This window comes from Phyllostomus discolor, chromosome 3 (genome assembly GCF_004126475.2).
Source record: "Phyllostomus discolor isolate MPI-MPIP mPhyDis1 chromosome 3, mPhyDis1.pri.v3, whole genome shotgun sequence".
NCBI classification, from domain to species: domain Eukaryota; kingdom Metazoa; phylum Chordata; class Mammalia; order Chiroptera; family Phyllostomidae; genus Phyllostomus; species Phyllostomus discolor.
Genome location: NC_040905.2, coordinates 37,603,831 through 37,626,586, shown reverse-complemented (window position 1 = coordinate 37,626,586; position 22,756 = coordinate 37,603,831). Strand labels below are relative to the sequence as shown.

The window sequence follows — 22,756 nt, the reverse complement described above, 5'->3', positions numbered from 1 at the left end:
GTGAGAGCAAAGTGGTTAGCATAACATTTTAGCTCCTTCACAGTAAGTCCCTGTTTACTTTACCTACTTATTCCTCAGCTATACCAAGTTTCTTTTCCTTTCTTAAACATTTTTATATCTAGGCTTTGTTAGTGCTTTTCCCTTTGAAGCACCAACTTTCCCTTGGCTAACGTTTTTAAAGAAAAATGAGAAGGGAAGGGGAGAGGGAGAGAAACACCAATGTGTGAGACCTACATCAATTGGTTGCCTCTCGCACGCCCCCTCGTGGGGACCCAGCCTATAACCCAGGCACAATCCACCTGAGCGACCTTTGGGTTCTCAGACTGGCACTCAATCCACTGAGCCACAAGAGCTCTTGGCTAACTTTGTCCTTTAAAGACTCAGCTCAGAAAAATAAAAACATATATATTTAAAAACCTCTTTTAAAAAAGGGAACACTGTATATAAAAAATAAAATAAAGACTGGCTCAGATATTTTATTTTGAAAATGTCCCCCAATTTCTTTACGTACTAACCATAGTGCTATGATCATACATTTTTAAAAGCAGTCTTTGGAATATAGACCTAGGTTCAAGACGAGGCTGTCATCTTTACTGTATGATCTTTAGCAAGGTATTAAATTTGTCCTTCATTTATTTCATCTGTCAAATGGACATAAGACCTATTTCAGAGAATTGAAAGTGTTAAATGAGATAATGTAACTAAAGCACCTGGCACCTAAGTGATGAGGAAATGTTTCTATTATTGCAATTATTTGCGTGTCTCCATCTTGACAGGAGAGTCTTTAAAAGCGGGGATCGTGTCATGTTCATCTTTTTATTCCTAACATTTGACACAGGGGCTGGCACACTAGATTCTCCAGAATGAAATAGGTAGTTGAAGATGCTACTAGGGTATATGAATCTTCTCTTGAGTTAAAATTACAGCAAAGAAAGGCCAAGGCCTAGGAATATACGCAATTAATTGCACAGGGAAGAGTCAGCTTTGGTAATGACAGAAAAAACGTCTTCAAGAAAATAGGTTACGCACAGAAATATTAAAAACTGAAGCCTCTACTCAGGCAGGCAAAACAGACATTGACCTTGTTTGTACTCATGAGCTTATATGGTGGGATACACTGGCACATCACAATACTTACTGCATACCAACGACCACATGTACTGAATTTAGGATTTTTTGTTTGTTTGTTTCTCGATGGAATAAACTTTGAGAAGAGCAGTTTCCTATTTAACTTTGAATCTCCACCACCAAGCAGTATTTAATAAACATCTGGAGCTCAATAAAACGCTTAGGGAGAATGGCGTGGCACAAAAGGAAGTGAAGCAACTAGCAGCTATAGTGGAACTAGACACTTACTACATTCTCGAAATTACTTGCCACAACGCAAGAAGCAGAGAACTCACTCCCTTAAAGCAGGAAACACCTCGCCCCAAGCTCCTGGGTTTCCCACTCCAACATGTGCTGGGAAACGGGAGCGAAATACGTGACAGAAAGGAACCTTCGGACATCAGTGATCCCAAAACCTGGCCTGATAAAGAATCCCAAAGATATAATCGCATTATATACCTTAAACCTCCTCTACAAACTCGAGAGTACTAGACCAAAACCTAGTTAATTGTGTGCATTGAGACAGGCCACACCCCATTTCCAAACTGGCTAATCCAAACTTCCAGAATTGGTATCGCGGTGTCTTCTGGGATTTGTAGGCTCCCAAAGCTCTAGCTCGTGACTACAATGCCCGGAGGCCATTGGGCTCCAAGGCGGGTCCTTTTCCTGGGGGCGGAGCCCAGAGAGAACTAGGGGCGGTTCCTCCCCCGCTCACCTACCCTACCGAGCTGTGAGCGGTGTGGTTGGTGCGGGCCCCGAGACCCACGTGGTGCGGAGACTTGAGTGGCCAGCTTTAGTCCTCCCAGACTTTCAGGACTTTTGGGTCGGCTGGCAACGAAGATGCCGAAGATCAAGTCAGGGGCGAGCGGCCGCCGCCGCGATCGTCTGCTACAGCGTCGCGAGCTGAAGAGTGCTGGAGGTGAGTCAGCCAGGCGGGAGCTGAGGTCGGATTGGGTTTTCTGCCAGGACCAAACCTGGGGCGCGGACGGAGTTCTAGGCCAGGGCAGTGAAGCCGGACAGGACCCGTGCTCCTGGAGCGCGCAGGTCTGGGGATTTCGGGGCGTCGGCTGTGGGCCCTGCTCGCTGTCTCTGGCTTCTTTTCCAGAAAAAGGATGGATTTAGTGTGTCAGTCCCGGCTCCAAGTATGACGTTGATGCTTCTTGTCCACCAACCTGCTTTTTCTTATCTGGGACGGTCTAATACCTATCGAATTTTAGTTGGGAAATTAAGGCTGTTTCATGTTTTCTTTCAGGACTCATGTTCAACACAGGGATAGGGCAGCACATTTTGAAAAATCCTCTCATTGTCAACAGCATTATCGATAAGGTGGGTGTGGAAAAGGGAAAGGAGGTAGTTATTGGGTAATTATTATTAGGAATATTTAAGCACTGAGAGAATGCCTAGCACAAAATAGATGCTCCATAAAGACTTGGTGAATTAACTGAAGAATTGTGTAGGTTTCACAAACTGTCTTTGCCATGATTTGCGTCATTCTGTGGGTCTGGGTTTCTACTGGCCCCAACTTCTTTTTCTTTCTATAGGTTATTTACTTTGTAGGTGGACATTTAATTCCAGATTATTATTATTCCCCAATGACTTTTTTCTAGGCATCATCTATGACTATTAGTTTTTATTTACTCCAGAGCCTAAAGATATGTCTAAACTCGCATCTTAGGAATTGTATTCCCCCCCACCCAAGGAAACTTATATAATCCTGTTACACATATAAACTCTTTGGTGTATTCTTCCTGTATGGGGTACTGATGTTCCCATATTGTTATGGACGATTGGTTGCTAGGACATGAAATATAGGAGGTGCAGATTACTTTTATGGCTGCAAAGGAGGAATCCTGGAGTTGTAGAAAGGACATTACACAATTAAAGGATTTCATCTGGACTTTCTGTTATTTACAAAATGAGTGTAGGCCTAGCTTTTTAACATTTTTGGTTCATGGATAATAGCTGTGGACCCAGAATACCGTAGCTGTGTACAATTTCTGGTTACTCCTACATCCCTGAAAACATACATGGGTTGAGACTTGAGAAATCCTGGTACAGCATGCTATGATTCTCAGGCAAGGTCATTATATAGAGTCCTTTCCAGTTTAAACTTATTAATTACAGAGTTGGTAACAAGATGCTATTGAAGTCATTTTCAAGGTAGAAAGTAGAATGCCAATCCCAGAAAAAACTGCTGTTCTGCTTTCTTTTAAAAAAAATTTAAATTTATTCCTTGATTTAGAAAGAGATAGAGAAATACTGATGTGTTGTTCCACCCAACTTCGCACTCATTGGTTGATTCTTGTATGTACCCTGACCCAGATCAAACTCACAACCTTGGTGTATCTGACAATGTTCTAGCCAGTAGAACTAGCCAGCTAGGGCTGTTCTGCTTTTCTGACTCCTAAAGTTGCCCCAAGTTAGGATAGGTGTCAGTTTTCCATTTGCACGAAATGTTTGATAATTTTGTTAAGCATAGAGATTATTAAGGAATTCCTAAAAATGGAGTTAAAATAAAATCTATTCACTGAGCGCTTTCTAGCAAAGATATTCAGATGTAAAATAAGTTATGTGTTCAGTTGTGCCAGAGAAGCTAAAGTAGTGGTTTGGTGGTTTTATTTGCAGGCTGCCTTACGACCAACTGATGTGGTGCTGGAAGTTGGACCTGGCACTGGCAATATGACTGTTAAGTTGCTAGAAAAGGCAAAAAAGGTAAAAAGGATTTCATGTTTGATATCAGAAATGACTATGTGAGTAAGCTCAGGTGGTTTACAAATATATATATATTATATATCTTTTAATTGCTGTTATTTTAACAGTAATTCTTGATCTTTTGCTAGAAACTTTACCTGAGAAAATATGGGTGAAATGGGTAAAGATAGTCAAAAGGCTTCTAGTTATAAAATACCTGGGAATGTAAGGGACAGCATGGTGACTATAGTTAACAATACTGGACTGTATATTTGAAAGTTGCTAAGAGATCTTACAAGTTCTCATCATAAAACGAAAAATTTGTAACTGTGTGGTGATGGATGTTAATTAGACTTATCTTGGAGTATATTTATATTGTATATCTGAAACTAATATAGCATTATATGTTAAATATATCTTAATTTTTAAAAATGGATTAAAAGAGCCCATACCGGTGTGGCTCAGTTGGTTGGGTGTCATCCCGCAAAACAGAATGTCACTAGTTGTATTCCGGTCAGGGCACGTGTGTGGGTGCAGGTTCAGTCCCTCGTTGGGGCACGTGCAAGAGGCAGCCAGTCCATGTTTGTCTCTCACAGTGATGTTCCTCTCCCTCTTTTCCTCCCTCCCTTCCTCTTTCTCTAAAAATAAATAACAGCTTTAAAAAAATAAAAATGGATTAAAAGAAAATATGAGATTATATCAATCAGGAGAAGAGAAACCACATTAGATATTTCAGTACAGGAAAATTAATATAGGAATTGGTTACATGGTTGTTACAGGACTAAAAGAATAAAATGAGAGCTTTGAGGCATTCCAAGATTAATAATTGCAAAGAGCAGCTATCATCTCTGGGCTCAGAGAAGCAAGTAAGAAGGTTGGAGTTATCAGAACCTAGAACTTTGGAGGAGATCTGAAGAGCTGCAGCACAGGCCCCTGAGTTTAGGGTGCCACCCGGCTGCTGCTGGTACCTTCTTTGTCTCATGGCTGACCCAGTGTCCAATTAGATGGAACCATTGTTGTGTCCTCTGGTGGAAGCAGGTAGCTCATTTTAAAGCACTTATTTGAAGAGAGTTTAATGAAGAGACTACTTACAAGTTGATATTTTTGTAATAGTGGGAATGGGGTTAAAAGGAACCAGTAAGCATTAGTGAAAGACTCAGGGACTAGCAACAGCAGGTAACAGTTACCATTCACAGGACTCAAGGGGCAAGAGGAGGGAACTGTGTTACTGAGCCAATGAACAGAGGCCATTGTCAGAACACCTGCAAGGCATGGGCAGGCCTTAGGAAAAACTCAGCCTCTGTCCTTGTGCCCTGTGATGCCGGTTCCTCTCACTGGCTAATCCCAACCAGAAGTCAAAGGGCAAGGGAGCTGGTCTGCATCACTCTATGGGGCACAGGGAAGGCTGGAGAGAGGAACTGAGAGACAGACAGACTAAGCAGCACATATATCTATTCCGTAGACATGGTCTTCCTGCAAGACATGAAACCTCAGCTGATAGTGCATTAAAATTACAATTTCAACATTACCTCGTATCGCTTTACATTTGCTTCAGAAATTATCTATTGTGTTTACTATGGACTTAATAGGTAAGAGAAATGATGTACTCATTCTAGCAGAAGTTGTCTTGAATGCTTCTGCATACAAGACATCTACATGTCTAGAACATTTGCTACACAGACTTCTTGTATATTTTTTCATCTTCAGTTCCAAACCACAGAGCCTGATGAACATGATAATTCTGTCAATTATTTGGGTCAAACTCTCTAGGTTACCACATTTCTGGGTGGTGTTTTTTGTTTGAAGTGGTAGAGAACAATTGAAGGAATATTGATGATAGAATTGGGGAAAAGAAGTTTCATTCATATAAATCCTATAAGGTTTACTATTGAGATAAGAAAAGTTTTATACTCCATAATCACTCTAAAAAAATTTTTTTTTTCTCAATTGAGGTAATTGCCTGTGAACTTGACCCAAGGCTAGTAGCTGAACTTCACAAAAGAGTTCAGGGCACGTGAGTATTCATAATAGAATTAAAGTGCATTTCAGTCTCATGAAACAATATTCTTTTTTAATTATGTTCTTGTTTTTATCAGACCTCTGGCCAGCAAACTGCAAGTAATGGTGGGTGACGTGTTGAAAACCGATTTGCCATTCTTTGATGCGTGTGTGGCAAATTTGCCTTACCAGGTATGTCTTCAAATTGTCAGGAACATTATATTAAATGTTTCTCTGGTGTGTCTTTCCCAGAAATAACCAGTTAATTCTCTTACAGATCTCTTCTCCTTTTGTCTTCAAGCTGTTGCTGCACCGGCCTTTTTTCAGGTTTGTGGCAACTACCAAAGTGACTGCCAAATCTTAGAAAGATTGACAGTTTAGGCCATGAACACACACAGCCAAAGATGAAACTTAGTTCAACTGAAAAACTACTGGACAATTTGTTTTTGTAGAAAATATCCATTTGTGTGGAGGTCTCTCTTTTTTCAGTTGACAGTTATTTGGGGAAGTGTGGTGTCAGTCCTGCTTCTGAGACCAGAGGGCCTTTCCCTAGTTTCTCATCCCCTTGCCATTAACTCAGGTTACACTTTTCATTGCCTTATGTCTGCACAATTGCAGTGGCCTCCTAAGGTGTCTCCAGTATAGTCCAAACCAGTTGCTTTCAAACTGCAAGTCAAAAACCCCTGAGTGTTTATAAAATAAACTCAGTGGGTCACAATTTGTTTTTTTTTAAATGTCACGGAATAGAACATATCTAAGGATATTAAGTACATGTGACCCAGGTGATTATAGTTTTACAAAAGTTTTTTTGTGTTACCTAGGTTGCAATATCAAATGTATTTATTAGTGTGACTTATAGTCAAAAAAGTTTGAAAGTCAAATCCCAGCTTTGAAGATAATCTTATGTTTAAGAGCCTCTGAAAGTCTTCCCATTGCTTGCTGAGTTAAAAAAAAACAACAAAAACCCACATTCCTTAATCTGGACAACACTGATTTCATAACCTTCTTCAGCTCTTCTGTGAAGGTGTTTGTTACCCCTGCAGGGAATTTGTCTACTGAGCCAATTTTGTTTGAGTTTTGTTTTCCTAGAATGGTGATATAGACTAGTGCTGATCTGAAATACTTTCTCGTCTGATCATTGAGGGCTTACATTACCAAAGGGTGAGAGGTGCAGCCATTATAAAATGAAAAAGCCAACTGATCATGTTGTGGTAATGAAGCTAAGGCTGAGTATCCTCCTACTTTCTCACCAGCTAGACTAATTACCATGAACTGTAGATACTGTTTTGCTCTGTTTCCTGCCCCAGAAAACCTGTCGACACGCAAACACATTTATACCTGAAAGTAACCATTTTCCATGTTCCTTTCTGCTGTCTTTTTAGATGTGCAATACTTATGTTTCAAAGAGAATTTGCTCTCCGACTGGTTGCAAAACCTGGAGATAAGTTGTACTGCAGACTCTCAATTAATACACAACTGTTAGCACGTGTGGACCATTTAATGAAAGTAAGTGATGGTTATTGAAATACTGTGACTTAACTCATCCTTGAGCATTTGGGTGTGTCTTCTGTGAGGAGAGTGTGCTTGATTACTTAGTTATTTTTGAGAGAACTACCTAAACATTTTCTGGTTAACAGGTTGGCAAGAATAACTTCAGACCACCACCAAAGGTGGAATCCAGTGTTGTAAGAATAGAACCTAAGAATCCACCGCCACCTATCAATTTTCAGGTGAGGTTAAAATACTAGGTCATTCAATAAAGAGGGAAAAAATGTCCAAAGTGGAAGATGTGTGTCTATAGCAGCAGAAAAATACTGATTCAACCTAAATATCCTCACTGGAAAATGTTAATTATGATGCATCCCTCTGATGGAGTAGAGGGAATAATTTGAGTCAAGATAGTTGTGAAGACCACAAAAGTACACAGAAAATGTTTGCAAATGGGAAAAGGATTAGAATGCTGTTGCATTTTCCTAAAGATTATAGCTGCAGAAAACATGTCTCTATTTGAATAAGACTTGGAAAACACGATAAAGTGAAAATAGTTGTTAGAGTAGTATTATGGGTAACACTTTTTAATCAGAATTCTTGCTTTTGCTATTTAAAAAGAGAAGGAAACCCGTTCACCTGATGTAAAGCCTTATTGCAATCACTTTGAATAAAAACGTGATTGCTTTTGTTGTCAATAACTGGTGGTAAATGGAGTGCTTTGTCAGTTACCCTTTCCAAGGAGGTTAGGTATGTTGCCCAGGATACATTCTAAATCATGTTTGTTCTGAGTCATGTGTTTTGAAAAGGCCATATGACAGATGGCCTTTAGGTGCCAAAATGCCACATTGTTTTTTGTTCAGATGTGGAACAGTTATGTATTTTTTCTGATTTTTAGAATTGAGGATAAAATATTCAGTAAGGTGTACGAAAGTTCAAACCAGTATACATCTTACTTTTGCATATGTGTCAGCCAAATCAAGATAGACAACATTATCACTCTAGAAGGTTGCTTCCAGTTTTATATATTATATTAACAGACAAAATAGTATCTCTCAGCCCTAGAAAAAAAGTTTGATGTTTTCTAAGAAAATATCCATCTGTTTCAGGAATGGGATGGCCTGGTAAGGATCACCTTTGTTCGGAAAAACAAGACACTGTCTGCTGCATTTAAGTAAGTGTTCCACTCATTTAGAGAGTGCTCCGGACCTGTGCTCCCGACACCGTGCTCGCTCCTGGGGCCGGGTCCTCTCCCTCAACAGATCGCCTGAGCATAACAACTGTCCACGTCCGGACGCACTTCACTTTTCTAACTGACTTTGTACTTTGGGAGGCAGGAGAATTGAATGAAGAAAGTTCCTGGAGTAGGGAATTAGATCAGGTTTTTTTTTTTTGTAAAACAGGAAAAAAAATGACCACACATCTGCCTAGTCTTTCCCTGGAAAAACGGCATGACGACGAACCCCTTCCACATTTGCATTCGATTCATTTAATTTTATTAACTAGGAAAATGTAACAAGATTTTGGGGCCTAAGGGTAAAAGAGGTGAAAGCCGTAATTTTAGATTTTGTGTGTGTGTGGTGATGTTTTGTGGAGAGTCTAGAATTTCCTTAAAAATTTGAGATGTTCATTAGGACGTTACTTTTAAAATGTTAACTATGTAGTTTGTAATTATTTTGTAAGTTTAAGTATTCAACACCTTTTTTAGTTTATTTCACCATGTGAAACATAGATTTAATCTTACCATAAATGGAAAGGAAATTATTAATAATCTCTAATTTTATGATAATAATAGTGATGTCATTTATGCTACAGGTCAAGTGCAGTACAGCAGCTACTGGAAAAAAACTACAGAATTCACTGTTCAGTCCATAATACCGTAAGTATAAGGTGTTCGTGATTTCAATGATTTATTGAGTTTTAAAATGTCCTTATTTTTTTTATCTATCATTAAAAGATTCTTTAATTTTTTATACTCCAAAGATGTATATTCTGTGGAACAAGTCTAAGCAACCTCCATTATTCCACTGTCTTCTTTAACCACTGATAGTTCTTTTAGCCATAGATTCAACTGAATCATTTCCTCAGAGGTCTAGGCATGTGCAGCTTGCTCAGCTTAAAATAATTGTGACCATCCCTTGTTTGTTGCTCATATAGCAATTATAAAATTATGTTTCTCAGTAACTTTTTAATACCTGGATATTGATTAAAATATAGACTGACTGGATTTCTGGTTGTGAGCTTCATGCCTCTTCATCATCAATGTGGCCTTTTCTTTAACCAGTTTTGTGTCTGTGAGCACACATACACATGTCCACATGTAGTGGCCATGTGGTAACTTACTAGTTCTTTCAAATTAGTTAAGCAGGGCAGATAGATAAAAGCAAATTTCCTTCTGTTTTTGGACTCAGATGGTTTACTATATCACATTGCTACCTCCATTTTCTTTTATGGATTAAGTCATTCAACATTGCCTAAGAAAATAATAAGCTAGATGAAAAAAAATCTTTGGATGAAAAAGGTGAAGTATGATATATTTAATATGCCTTAAGGGTTAGAGAGGCCATCTCTTAGAGAAAAATTAAGCTGGTATATAAGATTTGTGCCAAGAAAAAGAGTTATTTTAAAGGAGTAAGAACTGCTTCAAAATTTCATTTACAGCTGTAATTATTTTGTTACAGAATACTTTGTGAAGCCCAAAACTGATAGAATATTTAAGAAAGAGGGCAATATACTTGATTAATTAATTCAAGGTCTTCTAAGTATTTGGTATATGCTGAAGATCACTTAGAGATCCAAGTTTTATCTGCACAAATAGGCTTTCTAAACTGTCAAGGACAGATGGTAACTACTTTATCACTTACTGAACTACAGAAAAAAGAGTCAAGGTGACTTCATTAAAGATACGTTGTTCATTTATTCTGAATCTTGATAGATAATACCAGAAGATTTCAGCATAGCAGATAAAATACAGAAGATCCTAACCAGCACAGGTTTCAGCGACAAGCGGGCCCGCTCCATGGACATAGATGACTTTATCAGGTAATTACATTTTTCTTTTCCTACGTGTTTACACTTCTTCACTGTGACACCTTCAGATTAGAAACTTAAAGGCTTTTAAGTGGTGTGAGGTGCTACCTGGGAGTTATTGCATAGCACTTCCATGGCACAGAACAGTGTCTGGTGTAGAAGATGGAGGCTAGTTAGCTGCAGCGGAATGAACGTGTTCTTTAAGAACAGTAGTAAATAACAGTCCTAGCCTGGAGATAGCCTCTAAGTCTGTGTGTGTTGTGGTGTGTGTGCTCCTCTCCTCTGACCCCCTCCCCTAACTCCATTCATCGTCTATAATAGTTTGTCTCTTCACACAGCTTGTGAGGCAGGATTAAAATACTTGTAGTTGGACTTCTAGTTATTTTTTATTGGGTATAGCTATTGTTAAATAGACGCTAGGCATAAAATAGTTTCAGTTACAAACATACCTGGTTATCATTTCTAACTGGTTTAGTGATAGTGTTATTTGTTTTACTTGTTTTGTAATTATCTGGGCAGTGTACACCAATTTGTTTCCCTTGAATTATACAAGTAATTCTCATGAAAGCAGGGTAAGGCTTCAATTACCCAGGTAATTATTAACCTGTACTCACTGTTTTTAATCACTTAACACTGATTTCCTAACTGACAAACTACCAATTACTGCAGAAGTTTTTGCCATTTTAGCTAATTCATTTTTAAAGCTTCCATATTCTAGGGACTGAATAAAGAATGAGGGTAGCTTGTTACAGAAGTCATTAAAAGGTTTCACTTTTCTAAGCTGGAAACAGTTCTATGTAATTGACAGGTTAGTAATACTCCTCTTTGTTAGATGTTAAATCCTAGGAGTTAAATATTTAAGTGCCTATCTTTTTTAAGACATTTTAACCAATCTTGACCTATCCTTACGAGTCATCCTAAAAATAATCTCAGGTCTAAATAGAAATATTTCATCTTAATTCCTTTCATTCTCACCAAATTTCTTCACGGCTTGTAAGCATATGTAGTTTGCTAACTAGGATCTAAGTATATAGGTATACAGATTTGAACTTGGGTAACAGTGAGCTCAGAGGAAGAACAGACACACATAATTAGCTCTTCATCTGTCTTCTGTCCCTAATTCCAAATAGGTTCTTGTTCCCTTACCATGTTGAAACAAGTACTAATGACCTCTTAGGTCTGGGATAGTAAGAGGTAAATTCAAGACACAGGCTATGACAAAAGCACCAAAAATGTAGTCTTAACCAATATATATCTTATAAATTTTGTTGATGAATAACGTGCCTTTGATGACTAGTGTTAGTTGTGGGTAAGCTTCAGAAGTTTGCTGATGTGTCTGTGTTTTAGAATTCATAGTATGGGAACTATATGCAGTCATGTGCTACAAATGAGCTTTCTAATACCATCTCATTTTGGTTTCTTTTTTCAGATTACTACATGGATTCAATGCAGAAGGTATCCATTTTTCTTAGGCCTGGAAGACAGAATTTTTCAAACTCAAAAGAAACTGGAACTGTATGTTTTTAATAATTTGAGAAGCTGAAGGATGCTTTTCCTCCATTGGGACACTGTGACAATTTTTTATTTAATACTACTGTTGTTACCAGTTATTACTCTGCATTTCTAAGGTAGTTAAGTAAGTCAGTTTAAGTACCCAAATTTTTTTGGTTTGGGTTTGTTTTTAGTATCTTACATAGGCCAGAAGCCAATCTATACACAATTATCTTCAAGTTCAAGAGCCGCAGACACGCACAACTTTACCCTTAAATTTACCATTTCTAACAGGTTATTTTATGAAGATGTTACTTTTCTACTTTCTGTGGTATATATTACTGTGAGGACCTCTTTAGACTTTCAGCTCTTTAGGTCTTTATCCCTCAGGTGTAAGTTAAAATACGCTTAACTGAGTCACATGCCCACCATACCACTTCCTTGTTGTTCTTGTGTATAGCAAAAACAGTTTTCTTAAACTGCTTTAATTTTGTTTTGCTTACCCTACACAACTTCTTTGATTGCTTACCTCTTTAGCTAGCCTGTAACATCAGCATATACGCAGGGGCTCTGCGAAAGCTTGTGTCAGCTACTGAGGCCATGTGGTGCCAGACATACTACTTCTGAGCACGATTCCTGTAAATGAGGAGGCTCAACTACAGTGCGAAATGAAATATAAGATGATACGATTTTTTTTCTTGGGGAGATAGTCATAGGTTTAATGAAAGTTTCCAAAGGTTTTGTAAATCAAAACGATGTAAAATTTAAAATGTCTGCCCTTCGACTTCAAAACAAGCAAAAAACCTCAACCAGTCATTTTCCTACAAGTATATCTCTAACTTCTGGATGATTATTTTAAGGTATTTCTGAAATGTATGGTTGAGAATTTCAATAGATGTCATAACCAAGTCTTAATTAGCTACTATGTTTTAGTCATTACCAATATACTAATTGTTAATGCCCTTTGTTAAAGAATTACACGTTATTTTATTTATATAAGGAAATAAAAGTATCTTCATTGATATTTGGCTTTCTTTATGCCTAACTTAACAGAAGGAGTGTTTCCAAAGTATTTTAACAAAAGTATACTGAGTAAACCTAGAAGGGAAGTCGTTTACCTAAACAGATTTTTTTTTAAATATGACTTCAAAGTGATATATTAAAATATCTCTATACAATGAAAATATTGTATGTTCTTAGCTACTTATTAATAGTGATATCAGTTTTCAAGACTGAGAAGGTAAAGAATATTTGTTTAATCCAGATCCAACAAATTATTTCTTAAATAGCCACATCAAGCTACTTTTGCTATATAAATATTAAATATACTTAAGAGTAGGTTTTTAAAAATATCACAAAACTATTTCTCAAAATTCCCTTGTATTATCTCTTCTTACAGGAAATTTTTAAGATTTAATTCAGCTTTTCCTCTCCACCCTAGTAACTGCTGAGTTTGTCCCTTTTTTGACCTCTAGTTTTCCCATCTGTAAAGCTGAAGGACTGTATTACACCACCAAGATCTTTGCTAGTAACTGACTGTTTATATATACCTTGATTACTGGTCAGAATGAAGCCATTACAGGATAAGGCAGCAAATTTGGATCTAAAGGGACCTTCTAGAGGTCTAACCCATCTATTTTAAACAATAAAGACTAACCTGTTGTGCTTTACAATGAACAAGCTCACATCTTTTTATTGCCCTTTGGAGGTTGGTTAGGCTCAAAGACTACCTTTATAAACGGACTCGGCAAGGTCAGTAGTAACAGTTCTCCATTATTACTCTTCTCTTTGAAATAAACACAAATAGAACATATCTTAGAGCTGCAAGAAAACCTGAGTCCCTTCCAAAACAAAGGTGATTATATTGAAAAAAAAATTATCTCTAAACTCATTCCATAGATTCCATTTATTAATAAGCACATTGTGAAAATCTACATTTGTTCTAGATTTCAAGTTTACAGAGGAGCATTTCACCATGGTGTTAGGATTTCCCACAACTACCCTCTGAGTTCTATGAAGTGAAGTAGGGAATCTGGCTCGTGTGACTCTATTCATAGTTTCCCTTTGGCCCATATGAATGAGCTAGTAGGTACTCTTGGGAGATTTTTTTGTTGCTGCTAACCTGCTCCTGGACTCCCCTAGGAAACTGAGAGAAACCTCCTAGAGAGATATATAAATTGTTTAACAAAATATTTACATGAAAAGTGGCCAGTTTTCTTCCTTGGAGTAGCAATCTGTAAAAATAAGTGCTACCATTTAAAAAGTAGCATACCCCTAGACCAATTTGTTGGTGAGAATCTGGTGATTCTCATCAAGTAACGGTGAGACATCACACGTTAGGTAACAGATGGAGCTTGGATTAGAGATCTGCCTTTTAAGGCGAAGTCAACTCTTTTTAGCTTAATTCTTTTTCAAGGGAGTTACATACTGTCTACACTTGGCTTAAACTAACAGTTCTATTATGGACTACTTTCAATGTATTATGTAAATGGCCATGCATCAAAAGCCAATTTCCTTTACCAGTACATTTAAAAGATACATTTTAGGGTGCTAATGGACACTTCAACTTAAGTAATGGTGTTGGTAAGGAGCAAATTGCACTATTAGTCTTGTTAATAACACACTGGAACACACTGCATATATATGTATTATCCTAAGATAAAACTCTTCTCAGAATTTCATTACTTTTTATTATACACCAACTAGTTTATATTTTAGTTCTTTACAAAGAAAATGCTAAGAAAATTATATCCACATGTTATATGTTTTAAAATCATAATTCCAGATTTCTTTACATATAAGATGGAGTGGTCCAGCAGCTATGTCCACTGTCACAGACTTTAGTTCCATTCAATAATATGGCACATCCTGCAAAATTAACTAGTAACACACAAAAAATGTCTCAAATACAGTAAAAATGTACACACAATAAAGGTAATTTACAAGGACAAATAAGGAATGTAATTTAACTTGGCTGTGCTTCAGAAATTTAGGGTTAATAGCCTTAGTCAAGGCACAAAGCAGGAATAGGTGAGCACAGCTGTCTCTAGGAGTGGGCAAGGTATGTACAATCACATATGAGGTATGCATGCACGCAAAGAATTTAAAACTGCTCAGTCTTGCTACGGAAATTGAACTGAGTTAGGAAATGCGGTGGCTGCCCCCTATTATTCACCCTTGGATCAAGTCCACAATCTTACTTCATCATACAGAAAATAAAGTTGGCAGGGATCTCTAAAAGTAAATCACTATTTGGGTAAATGAAACAAAATGCTTCACCATCCCCAAATCTTGGCTGTGCCTCCTGAACTAGAAGCATTTTGTAGACAATGTTGTGTTTCACAAAACTGAAATGTCATTCAGGCAAAGGGACGAGACATTTCCCACAGACACTTTACATTCCCAACTCTCAAATGGCCCTTACAGCTGAACCTTGTGTTGTTAAAACTGAGGGTTCTAGGGATCCGTTAGCAGCAAATGCCAATTTAAAGGGCACGGGGTCGCTTCGGGTTGATTTGCTTGCTGGCCTGTTCTTCTTCTTGTAGAGCTGCACGAAAAGATTTCACTTTATCTTTGAAAAAGAAAAGAACGGGAAGTAAGTATTATGTTACATGCAATCGGGTATACAACTTTATGGGTCCTATTAAGTCAGCTCTCTTATTTCATAATCTTAACATTTTTCTTTTCGTTCTTTCTTGTCCAAAAACTGTAATAAATACAATGTTCAAGTATACCGACAGTCTCATTATAAACTCCTGGAAAATATCTGCTTTTTTCCTATTGTCAATAGGTTTCTGTTGTATGGCACATTTTATAGTGTTCAATTTTAATTCACTTACATTCCTTTGGAATGTAGACAGGCTATACATGTAAAATATGCACAGTCATGTCCAAAAGGAAAACTATAAATGTTATTAAACTGTAAAATAGACATCTCTCAATGTCAGAAAATTTCTGTTCCCAATTACTATTTTACCTTTTTTAAAAAGTAATTTGAATTAAAAGAATATATATCATCTTTCCTTATCAGGGATTGTAAAAGGCAGAGGGAAGGGAGATTACAGGATAATGCCTTTCTTGGTCTTAGAGTTCGATCATACCATTGACCATGTACTGATTCAGAGTCACGGAAGAACAGAAAATAGGTAATTAAACTGGCAGAGGCAAATACCAGCTATAAAGATGAGATACCTTCCTATAACAGTGCTTCTCAACCAGTGTGATTTCTGCCCCTCCACTCCACTCCGGGAACATTTGATACTTTCTACAGACATTTCTCATTGTGAAAGCTGGCGTGGCGACCAGGATGCTGACAAGTTGCGCGATACATAGGCAACCCTCAACATAATATCCAACTTAACATGTGTAATAATGCAGAGGTAATGGCCTTCTTAAGAAAAGATATAAATTTCCTTCCCTTCTTCAAAACTACAATGTTTTTTAAAGTTGACTTTTCTAAAATTTAAAAAGGAATTTAAGGATTCTGGATGTGGTGGCTGCTAATATAGTAACTCCCAAACTTATTATATTAATACCAAAATTATTTTTGGATAGTAAAACATTGGTTTTCTAAGAAAGGACTGAATAATACAATATCTAGATAGTAATTTCTGATAAGTAATGGATATGCTTGAAATACATGAATTCTGAGAAAATTAAGGAAATCAACTAAATTGAATGTTACAGATTAACAGAAAAAAATAGAATACATTACACTCTATCTTCTGAATAAAATTTGTGAATTATGGCAGATTAGAAAAATGATCAAAACACTTTAAATCCAGGCTTGAGTATAAAGAACATGAAAAATAAAAGTAAATTTTAGAAACTCTACACCTGCAAAAACAATTCTGAAATTGGGGAAATGGTCACTGTTGACTCCATGGGATATGATCTCAAATAACCAACTTCACAAAGAACCTGGCTTGAAAAATTAAGCAGCTTGTTTGGTGCGAAAAACTAGCAATTTCAGTCTCACTTCCTGTTGTGTTACATGTTCACACAGATGATGACTCACATATAAATAAAGATAGCTAATTTGCTAATGCCTAAGATATTAGCACATATAATAAATGCATATCTGAAGCTGCAAATAAGTTAATTAAAAAAGCCAAACAAACATGATGTGGGTAAGCCACACACTTCCCTTCCTAAGCAAAGAAGAAAGGATATCTGTCTTGAAATCTTCCTCTTTTTCAAAACCAGTGTTCAAAGGGAAAACATGACAGAAGATATACCGAGAGGAAATGCAAATAGGAGACTACAAAATGATGACCCTAAATGCTGGGAACCATCCTGCCTGGTTTCAGGAGCTGTAACCCCCCCATGGCTAAGGCTGAGTGAGAGACCTTGGGACCATAAGCCACTAAGGAGACAAAGCTTATCTCCCTGGCAGGGGCACCACCTCTGCCCCCTTTATACTTCACCCTGCTTGGCCCCAGGCCGATGACTGGTTAGCCAATGACAGGTAAGATTCCTCAAGGGAGGGACAACCTGAGACAGGTAAGGACTTAGGGGATGATAGAAAAGGGGTGAGGGACCTTCACCCCTTGGCTTTGTCATAGCCTGTGTCCTCATTCTATGTAAGAAGTCTCCTAATCTCTTGGCCACCTTTCCTCTCCAAGCAGACCATGTCTTTGTAGACTTATTCTCATCCTCAGTGGAGGGAAGGGTTCTGTGGGCGGAACACCCCCCCACACCTAAATAGATTTAAATTCTGAAACCACTGACCTACTAAACTAAAAACACAAATGGGTATATAAAATTTACAAATTTCTTAAAATAAATTTTCCCTCCATAATATCTTTTCAAAACACTGAAAGAAAAAAGATGACTAGAGAGCGCTTGAAATGATACTCCATGCTCCTTTTTTAGAAAAACCAGTGTGTGTGGTGTGTCTATATAACTTTAAAAACATGTTAAATGTTACCTACAATTTTCACTTAAGATGTCCTCTTGCAGTATGAAATCCCCCCACTAAATATATACATATACATATATATATATAGCAGATTTCAAACACTAAAATGAAGAATTACCCCGCAGCTCTGTTAAAATGTCTATTTTTTGCTCAAGAATAGCTTCAAGTTGCGTAGCATATGAATCTACGTCATAGTCTACTTCTTCAGTCATCTCTAGGAGAGCCTTTTCATCTTCTAACCATCGAATAGATTCCTAAAAGGACAAAAATTCAATTAAGCTAGTAAGCCTCATAGTAAGAAACCAATTTACAAACTTTACATATCAAACATACTCAAGATGGTATTTTCTAAAACAATAACCATAAAACATCTTTACTTACAGAGTAAAATTAAATATTTCTAGATTCAAACACATATGATAGACCATGCAAGATGACTTTATTTTTATACTTGTATTCTACCTTGTATGTGTGTGGGGGCTGGGGGGAACACAGGGTAGTGGATACGAGTCTCAAAACCTGAACAGCTATCCCTAAAACAGGGAAAGAATGGGTGTAAGAGAGCTACTGAGCAATTTAATGAAGTCTATGGCAGCCTAGAACTTGTAAATTATCTGAATTAACACATCCACTTGGAGCATCACAGCGGCTGGGCCAAGAGGTACCCCTAAATTCTAAACACTAGTTCTTCAAAATTATTGTAACTATAAGGGACCAGTGGATAGTGGATCTTAGAAGAGTCAAATGAACCACTGAATAGTAGCTACTTACTATTCATAAGCTCTTCAAGGAAACTCCTCATGCTTAAATGATTTCACATATGTGGAATTTATGAATTTTCTAGCAATGCCTTGAATCATCTGAGTTATTTAACAAGGTGAGATCACTCTGAATTAGAATTTTTGGACGTAAAAAAGGACAACTGCCTAGCTTTTTAGGGTACATACAATTTGAATTTTCTAAACATCAATGCAATTTAATGGCTAATTATAACTAGACTATGTATCATCAGGCAAAACTCATTAACCTAGCTATAGATATGTATTAGACAACTACATATGTTTCAATTAAAACACACCCACAGTCCAGAAGTTTTTCTTCCTTCAGCTACATAATATTTTAAAAATAAAACCTTACTTTGAGAAATGGCAGATCACGGTATGGAGGAATAGTAAATGGAATTGTACAAAGAATACTGGCTTGAAAGTCAGAACACACAATTCTGCCACTAGTCAAAGAACTTTTAAAATCTGTCATAAAAGGCAGAGTAGGAAATGGTCTTTACACGACACCCTGTTCCAAAAGGGCATAATTTTCTTAAAACTACAAGGGTCCCCTCTTGATTTAATCTAAACACAGTCTCTAAAGTGATTCTCATAAGGGTTCTACTAAAACTGTAACAGTTTTAATAATGTATATACTATACTAAAACAGTAAAACTGTTTCTTATATTTTTGAGCCCTTCAACCAGGTGCTTGAATGGCCCAGAGCTGAGAGACACATTAATAACTGTTTACAGATTTCTTCAAAATCAGAGAAGGAATACAGGTCAACAGGGCGAGAGTGAGTTACTGTTCACTCTTTTTCTCAGAAGGTATTTACAGTACTGTAGAAAGGCAGGGTGAGGGGTAGGGCTGCAGAGATAAGCCAGCTATACAGTCTCCATAACAATGTCCAAATGTTCTCACTTTTCCTCACTTCCTCATAGATACCACCTTCCAGAACATTTTCTTGTTTAAAGGGGCAGGGGGAGGGAAAAGAGGATCATACAGTAAAAGTGCTTCTAATAGACTGAACACACAATGAAATGAACACTGTACCTACGGCCTTACTGCTACACCCCTCACTCACTGCCACAGACAGCTCAGTCAGAGCAGTAAGTCTCCCTCCCCTAAAGCATTCTTCCTTTTCTGCAAAGACCGATACTTCCTCAACTGCTCTGATACCCTCTACTTTTTTAAAATTACTTTATTTTTAGAAAGCAGGGAAGGGAGGGAGAAAGCAAAAGAAACATCGGTGTGAGAAACGTCAATGGGTTGGCCCTCAAACACCCCCAAATGGGGACCTGGCCCACAACCCAGGTTATGTGCCCAGACTAGGAACTGAACCAGTGACCTTCTTCTTTGTGGAATGACACCCAACCAACTGAGCCACTCTGGTCAAGGTGCTCTGAAACCCTTTAAACCAATTTTTCCTTCCTGCTGTCCTGACATGAAGACACTCCAATATACTGACCTAATATGAAAAAAAGGGATGTTAGCGGGCAGAAGTTCACACCTTCTCTAAAAATGGACAACTGACAAAAGCAAATAAAATGGGAGAATGGTAGTAATTAAACTACATCTTTAAAGAAAGGTTATTTGTAGCCACCATTCATCATATTCAAAATTTGCCATGTCCTATGCCCTACAAATATACATCTGCATACATATAAACAAGTGTTTTACTAGATTTGCATGGGAGTCCAAAAATTAGGACAGTTTGTAGTTAGTTTCTCTGAAGAAATATTTGATGAAATATCCTGTCTTGTCTTTACCTGGAACACTGCCCTGTGATCTTCCACCACTTGTTCTTCCATTTCTACCATTTGTGAGACGGCTTCATGGAAAGTAAACAGTTGTGGGGAAACCTCTTCTTCCTTAAAATAAAATTAGTTTTAAAATTAGGACAGTTTACATTTTAAACATTATTTAAAAAGTAGGTTTTCTATGTCATTTACAAACTGAGGAAGCTTGAATGGTAAAGACGCCTAAAATATACTATGAAAGGCAAAGCCACAATCTCTTTTTATGGGTCAAAAATATTTAATGTAACATTCAAAAAGATAACCCAAACTTAATCATATCAGTGAATATTTTTCACTCAGTCTAAGCACATTATTGAAAAATTATCCCCCCAAAAGAACTCTCTTTTGGAATAGTGGAACTTTTCAAAAATACCTTTATTGCTGACCTCAGTATTATTTAATTTTCACTAACAATATAAGTCATACATGTGTCTTAAGTTTCTTTTCACCAGAAGAGAGATGTATAATGTTTTTCAAGACTGTAACTATCAAATTGGTATTGTCAGGTTTTAATTCTTATTAAACCTTCTTTTTATTATATTTTATTCATTATGTTATTATGGTTGTCCCATTTTGCCCCTTCACTTCCCTCCACCCTAGCCCCTCCCACCCACATCCCCCCCTTTAGTTCATATCCATGTGTCATAAGTTCTTCAGCTTCTACATTTCCCATAATATTCTTACCCTCCCCGTTTATTTTCTACCTACTGTCTATGCTACTTATTCTCTGTACCTTTTCCCCCTCTCCTCCTCCCACTCCCCTGTTGCTAACCCTCCATGTGATCTCCATTTCTGTGGTTCTGTTCCTGTTCTAGTTGTTTGCTCAGTTTGTTTTTGTTTTAGGTATGGCTATTAATAATTGTGAGTTTGCTGTCATTTTACTGTACATATTTTTTATCTTCTTTTTCTTAGATAAGTCCCTTTAATATTTCATATAATAAGAGCTGGGTGATGATGAACTTCTTTAACTTGACCTTATATGAAGAGCACTTTTTCTACCCTTCCATTCCAAATGAAAGCTTTGCTGGATAGAGCAATCTTGGATGTAGGTCCTTGCCTTTGATGACTTGAAATACTTCTTTCCAGCCCCTTCTTGCCTGCAAAGTCTCTTTCAGGAATCAGCTGAAAGTCTGATGGGAATTCCTTTGTAGGTAACTGTCTCCTTTTCTCTTGCTGCTTTTAAGATTCTCTCCTTATCTTTCATCTTGGGTAATGTAATTATGATGTGCCTTGGTTTGTTCCTCCTTGGGTCCAACTTCTTTGGGACTCTCTGAGCTTCCTGGACTTACTGGAAGTCTATTTCCTTTGCCAGAATGGGGAAGTTCTCCTTTATGATTTGTTCAAATAAGTTTTCCACTTGTTGCTCTTCCTCTTCCCCTTCTGGGTTCCCCTATAATTTGGATGTTGGAACGTTTAAAGTTATCCTGGAGGTTCCTAAGCCTCTCCTCATTTTTTTGAATTCTTGTTTCTTCATTCTTTTCTGGTTGGATGTTTCTTTCTTCCTTCTGGTCCACTCCATTGATTTGAGTCCCAGTTTCCTTCCCATCACTACTGGTTCCCTATACATTTTGCTTTATTTCATTTAGTGTAGCCTTCATTTTTTCATCTAACTTGTGACCAAATTCAACCAATTCTGTGAGCATCCTGATCACCAGTGGTTTGAACTGTGCATCTGATAGGTTGGCTATCTCTCTTCATTGCTTAGTTGTATTTTTTCTGGAGCTTTGATCTGTTCTTTCTTTTGTCTGAGCATGCCTGTTATATAGTGAGGGGCGGAGCCTTAGGTGTTCACCAGGGCAGGGCAACCCAGTCTCTGGGTTGTGATGCTGTATGTGGGGCAAAGGTCCGAGAGGGAACAATGGCACTTACTCAGCTCTCTGCCAGATTTCAGTCACTTCCCACAGTTCCCACAAGCAAACTGGGCCCTTCTGGTGCTGGTTCCCATGTGGGTGGGTCTGTGTACATTCTAGGACCCTGTGGGTCTCTAATGAACTCTCCTGTGAGCCTGGGAGTCCCTCCCAGCACCTCAAACTCCACATGTGTTTTCAATCAGTGTTTTGAGGCTTTATTTCCCCACACTGGGACCCTGGGCTGCTTGGTCTGTCTACCTCCCCAGTTTTGCCAGGTTTATCTGGGAGCAAATGTGGGACCGTTGGGTCCGCCAGCTGCCTTGTGCGCTGCGCCCGTCCACAATCCGCTGCCTCCCCGGGTCTGCAGGCCACCACTTTGCTGCAACCAACCACCCAACTCCGCCCTTCCTACCAGTCTGGATGAATGTTTCTTCAAGTCCTTGGTTGTCGGACTTCTGCACAGTTCAATTTTCTGTCGATACTGGTTTTGTTTCTAAATTTTTGTTGTCCTTATTTTGGTTGTGCGAGGAGGCACAGTGTGTGTGTCTACCTATGCCTCCATCTTGGCCGAAAGTCTCTAATTCTTATTAAATCTTAATTTCTAATTTTTTTTTT

General features: G+C 37.8%; 2 protein-coding genes across 5 annotated transcripts in view; one reads left to right on the top strand and one right to left on the bottom strand.

Annotated features, from left to right (window-relative positions):
* Window positions 1-1,781: 1,781 nt before the first annotated feature.
* Window positions 1,782-15,379, top strand: DIMT1 (DIMT1 rRNA methyltransferase and ribosome maturation factor). The gene is made up of 12 exons (XM_028521307.2): window positions 1,782-2,026; window positions 2,360-2,433; window positions 3,733-3,819; window positions 5,751-5,812; window positions 5,895-5,988; window positions 6,074-6,123; window positions 7,179-7,302; window positions 7,434-7,526; window positions 8,394-8,458; window positions 9,100-9,163; window positions 10,220-10,326; window positions 11,744-15,379. Exons 1-12 carry the CDS (start codon window positions 1,948-1,950, stop codon window positions 11,784-11,786), a joined length of 942 nt encoding a protein of 313 aa, XP_028377108.1. The 5' UTR covers window positions 1,782-1,947; the 3' UTR covers window positions 11,787-15,379.
* Window positions 13,693-22,756, bottom strand: part of KIF2A (kinesin family member 2A) — a 73,618-nt gene continuing 64,554 nt past the window's right edge. Inside the window, exons 19-21 of one of the 4 annotated variants that reach the window (XM_028521277.2) lie at window positions 20,262-20,363; window positions 17,844-17,979; window positions 13,693-15,376 (exon numbers count right to left, since the gene is read on the bottom strand). In XM_028521277.2, coding sequence (XP_028377078.1) covers window positions 15,291-15,376; window positions 17,844-17,979; window positions 20,262-20,363 — 324 coding nt within the window. In that variant the 3' untranslated portion in view covers window positions 13,693-15,290. The remainder of the gene's footprint in view (window positions 15,377-17,843; window positions 17,980-20,261; window positions 20,364-22,756) is intronic. The other 3 variants (XM_028521284.2, XM_028521292.2, XM_036020324.1) reach the window with 3 other exon arrangements.

Coding starts and splice junctions, on each gene's coding strand:
- DIMT1 (XM_028521307.2), top strand. CDS start 1,948: ATGCCGAAGATCAAGTCAGGGGCGAGCGGCCGCCGCCGCGATCGTCTG. Junction 2,027..2,359: donor CGAGCTGAAGAGTGCTGGAG/GTGAGTCAGCCA, acceptor GTTTTCTTTCAG/GACTCATGTTCAACACAGGG. Junction 5,989..6,073: donor TGGCAAATTTGCCTTACCAG/GTATGTCTTCAA, acceptor ATTCTCTTACAG/ATCTCTTCTCCTTTTGTCTT.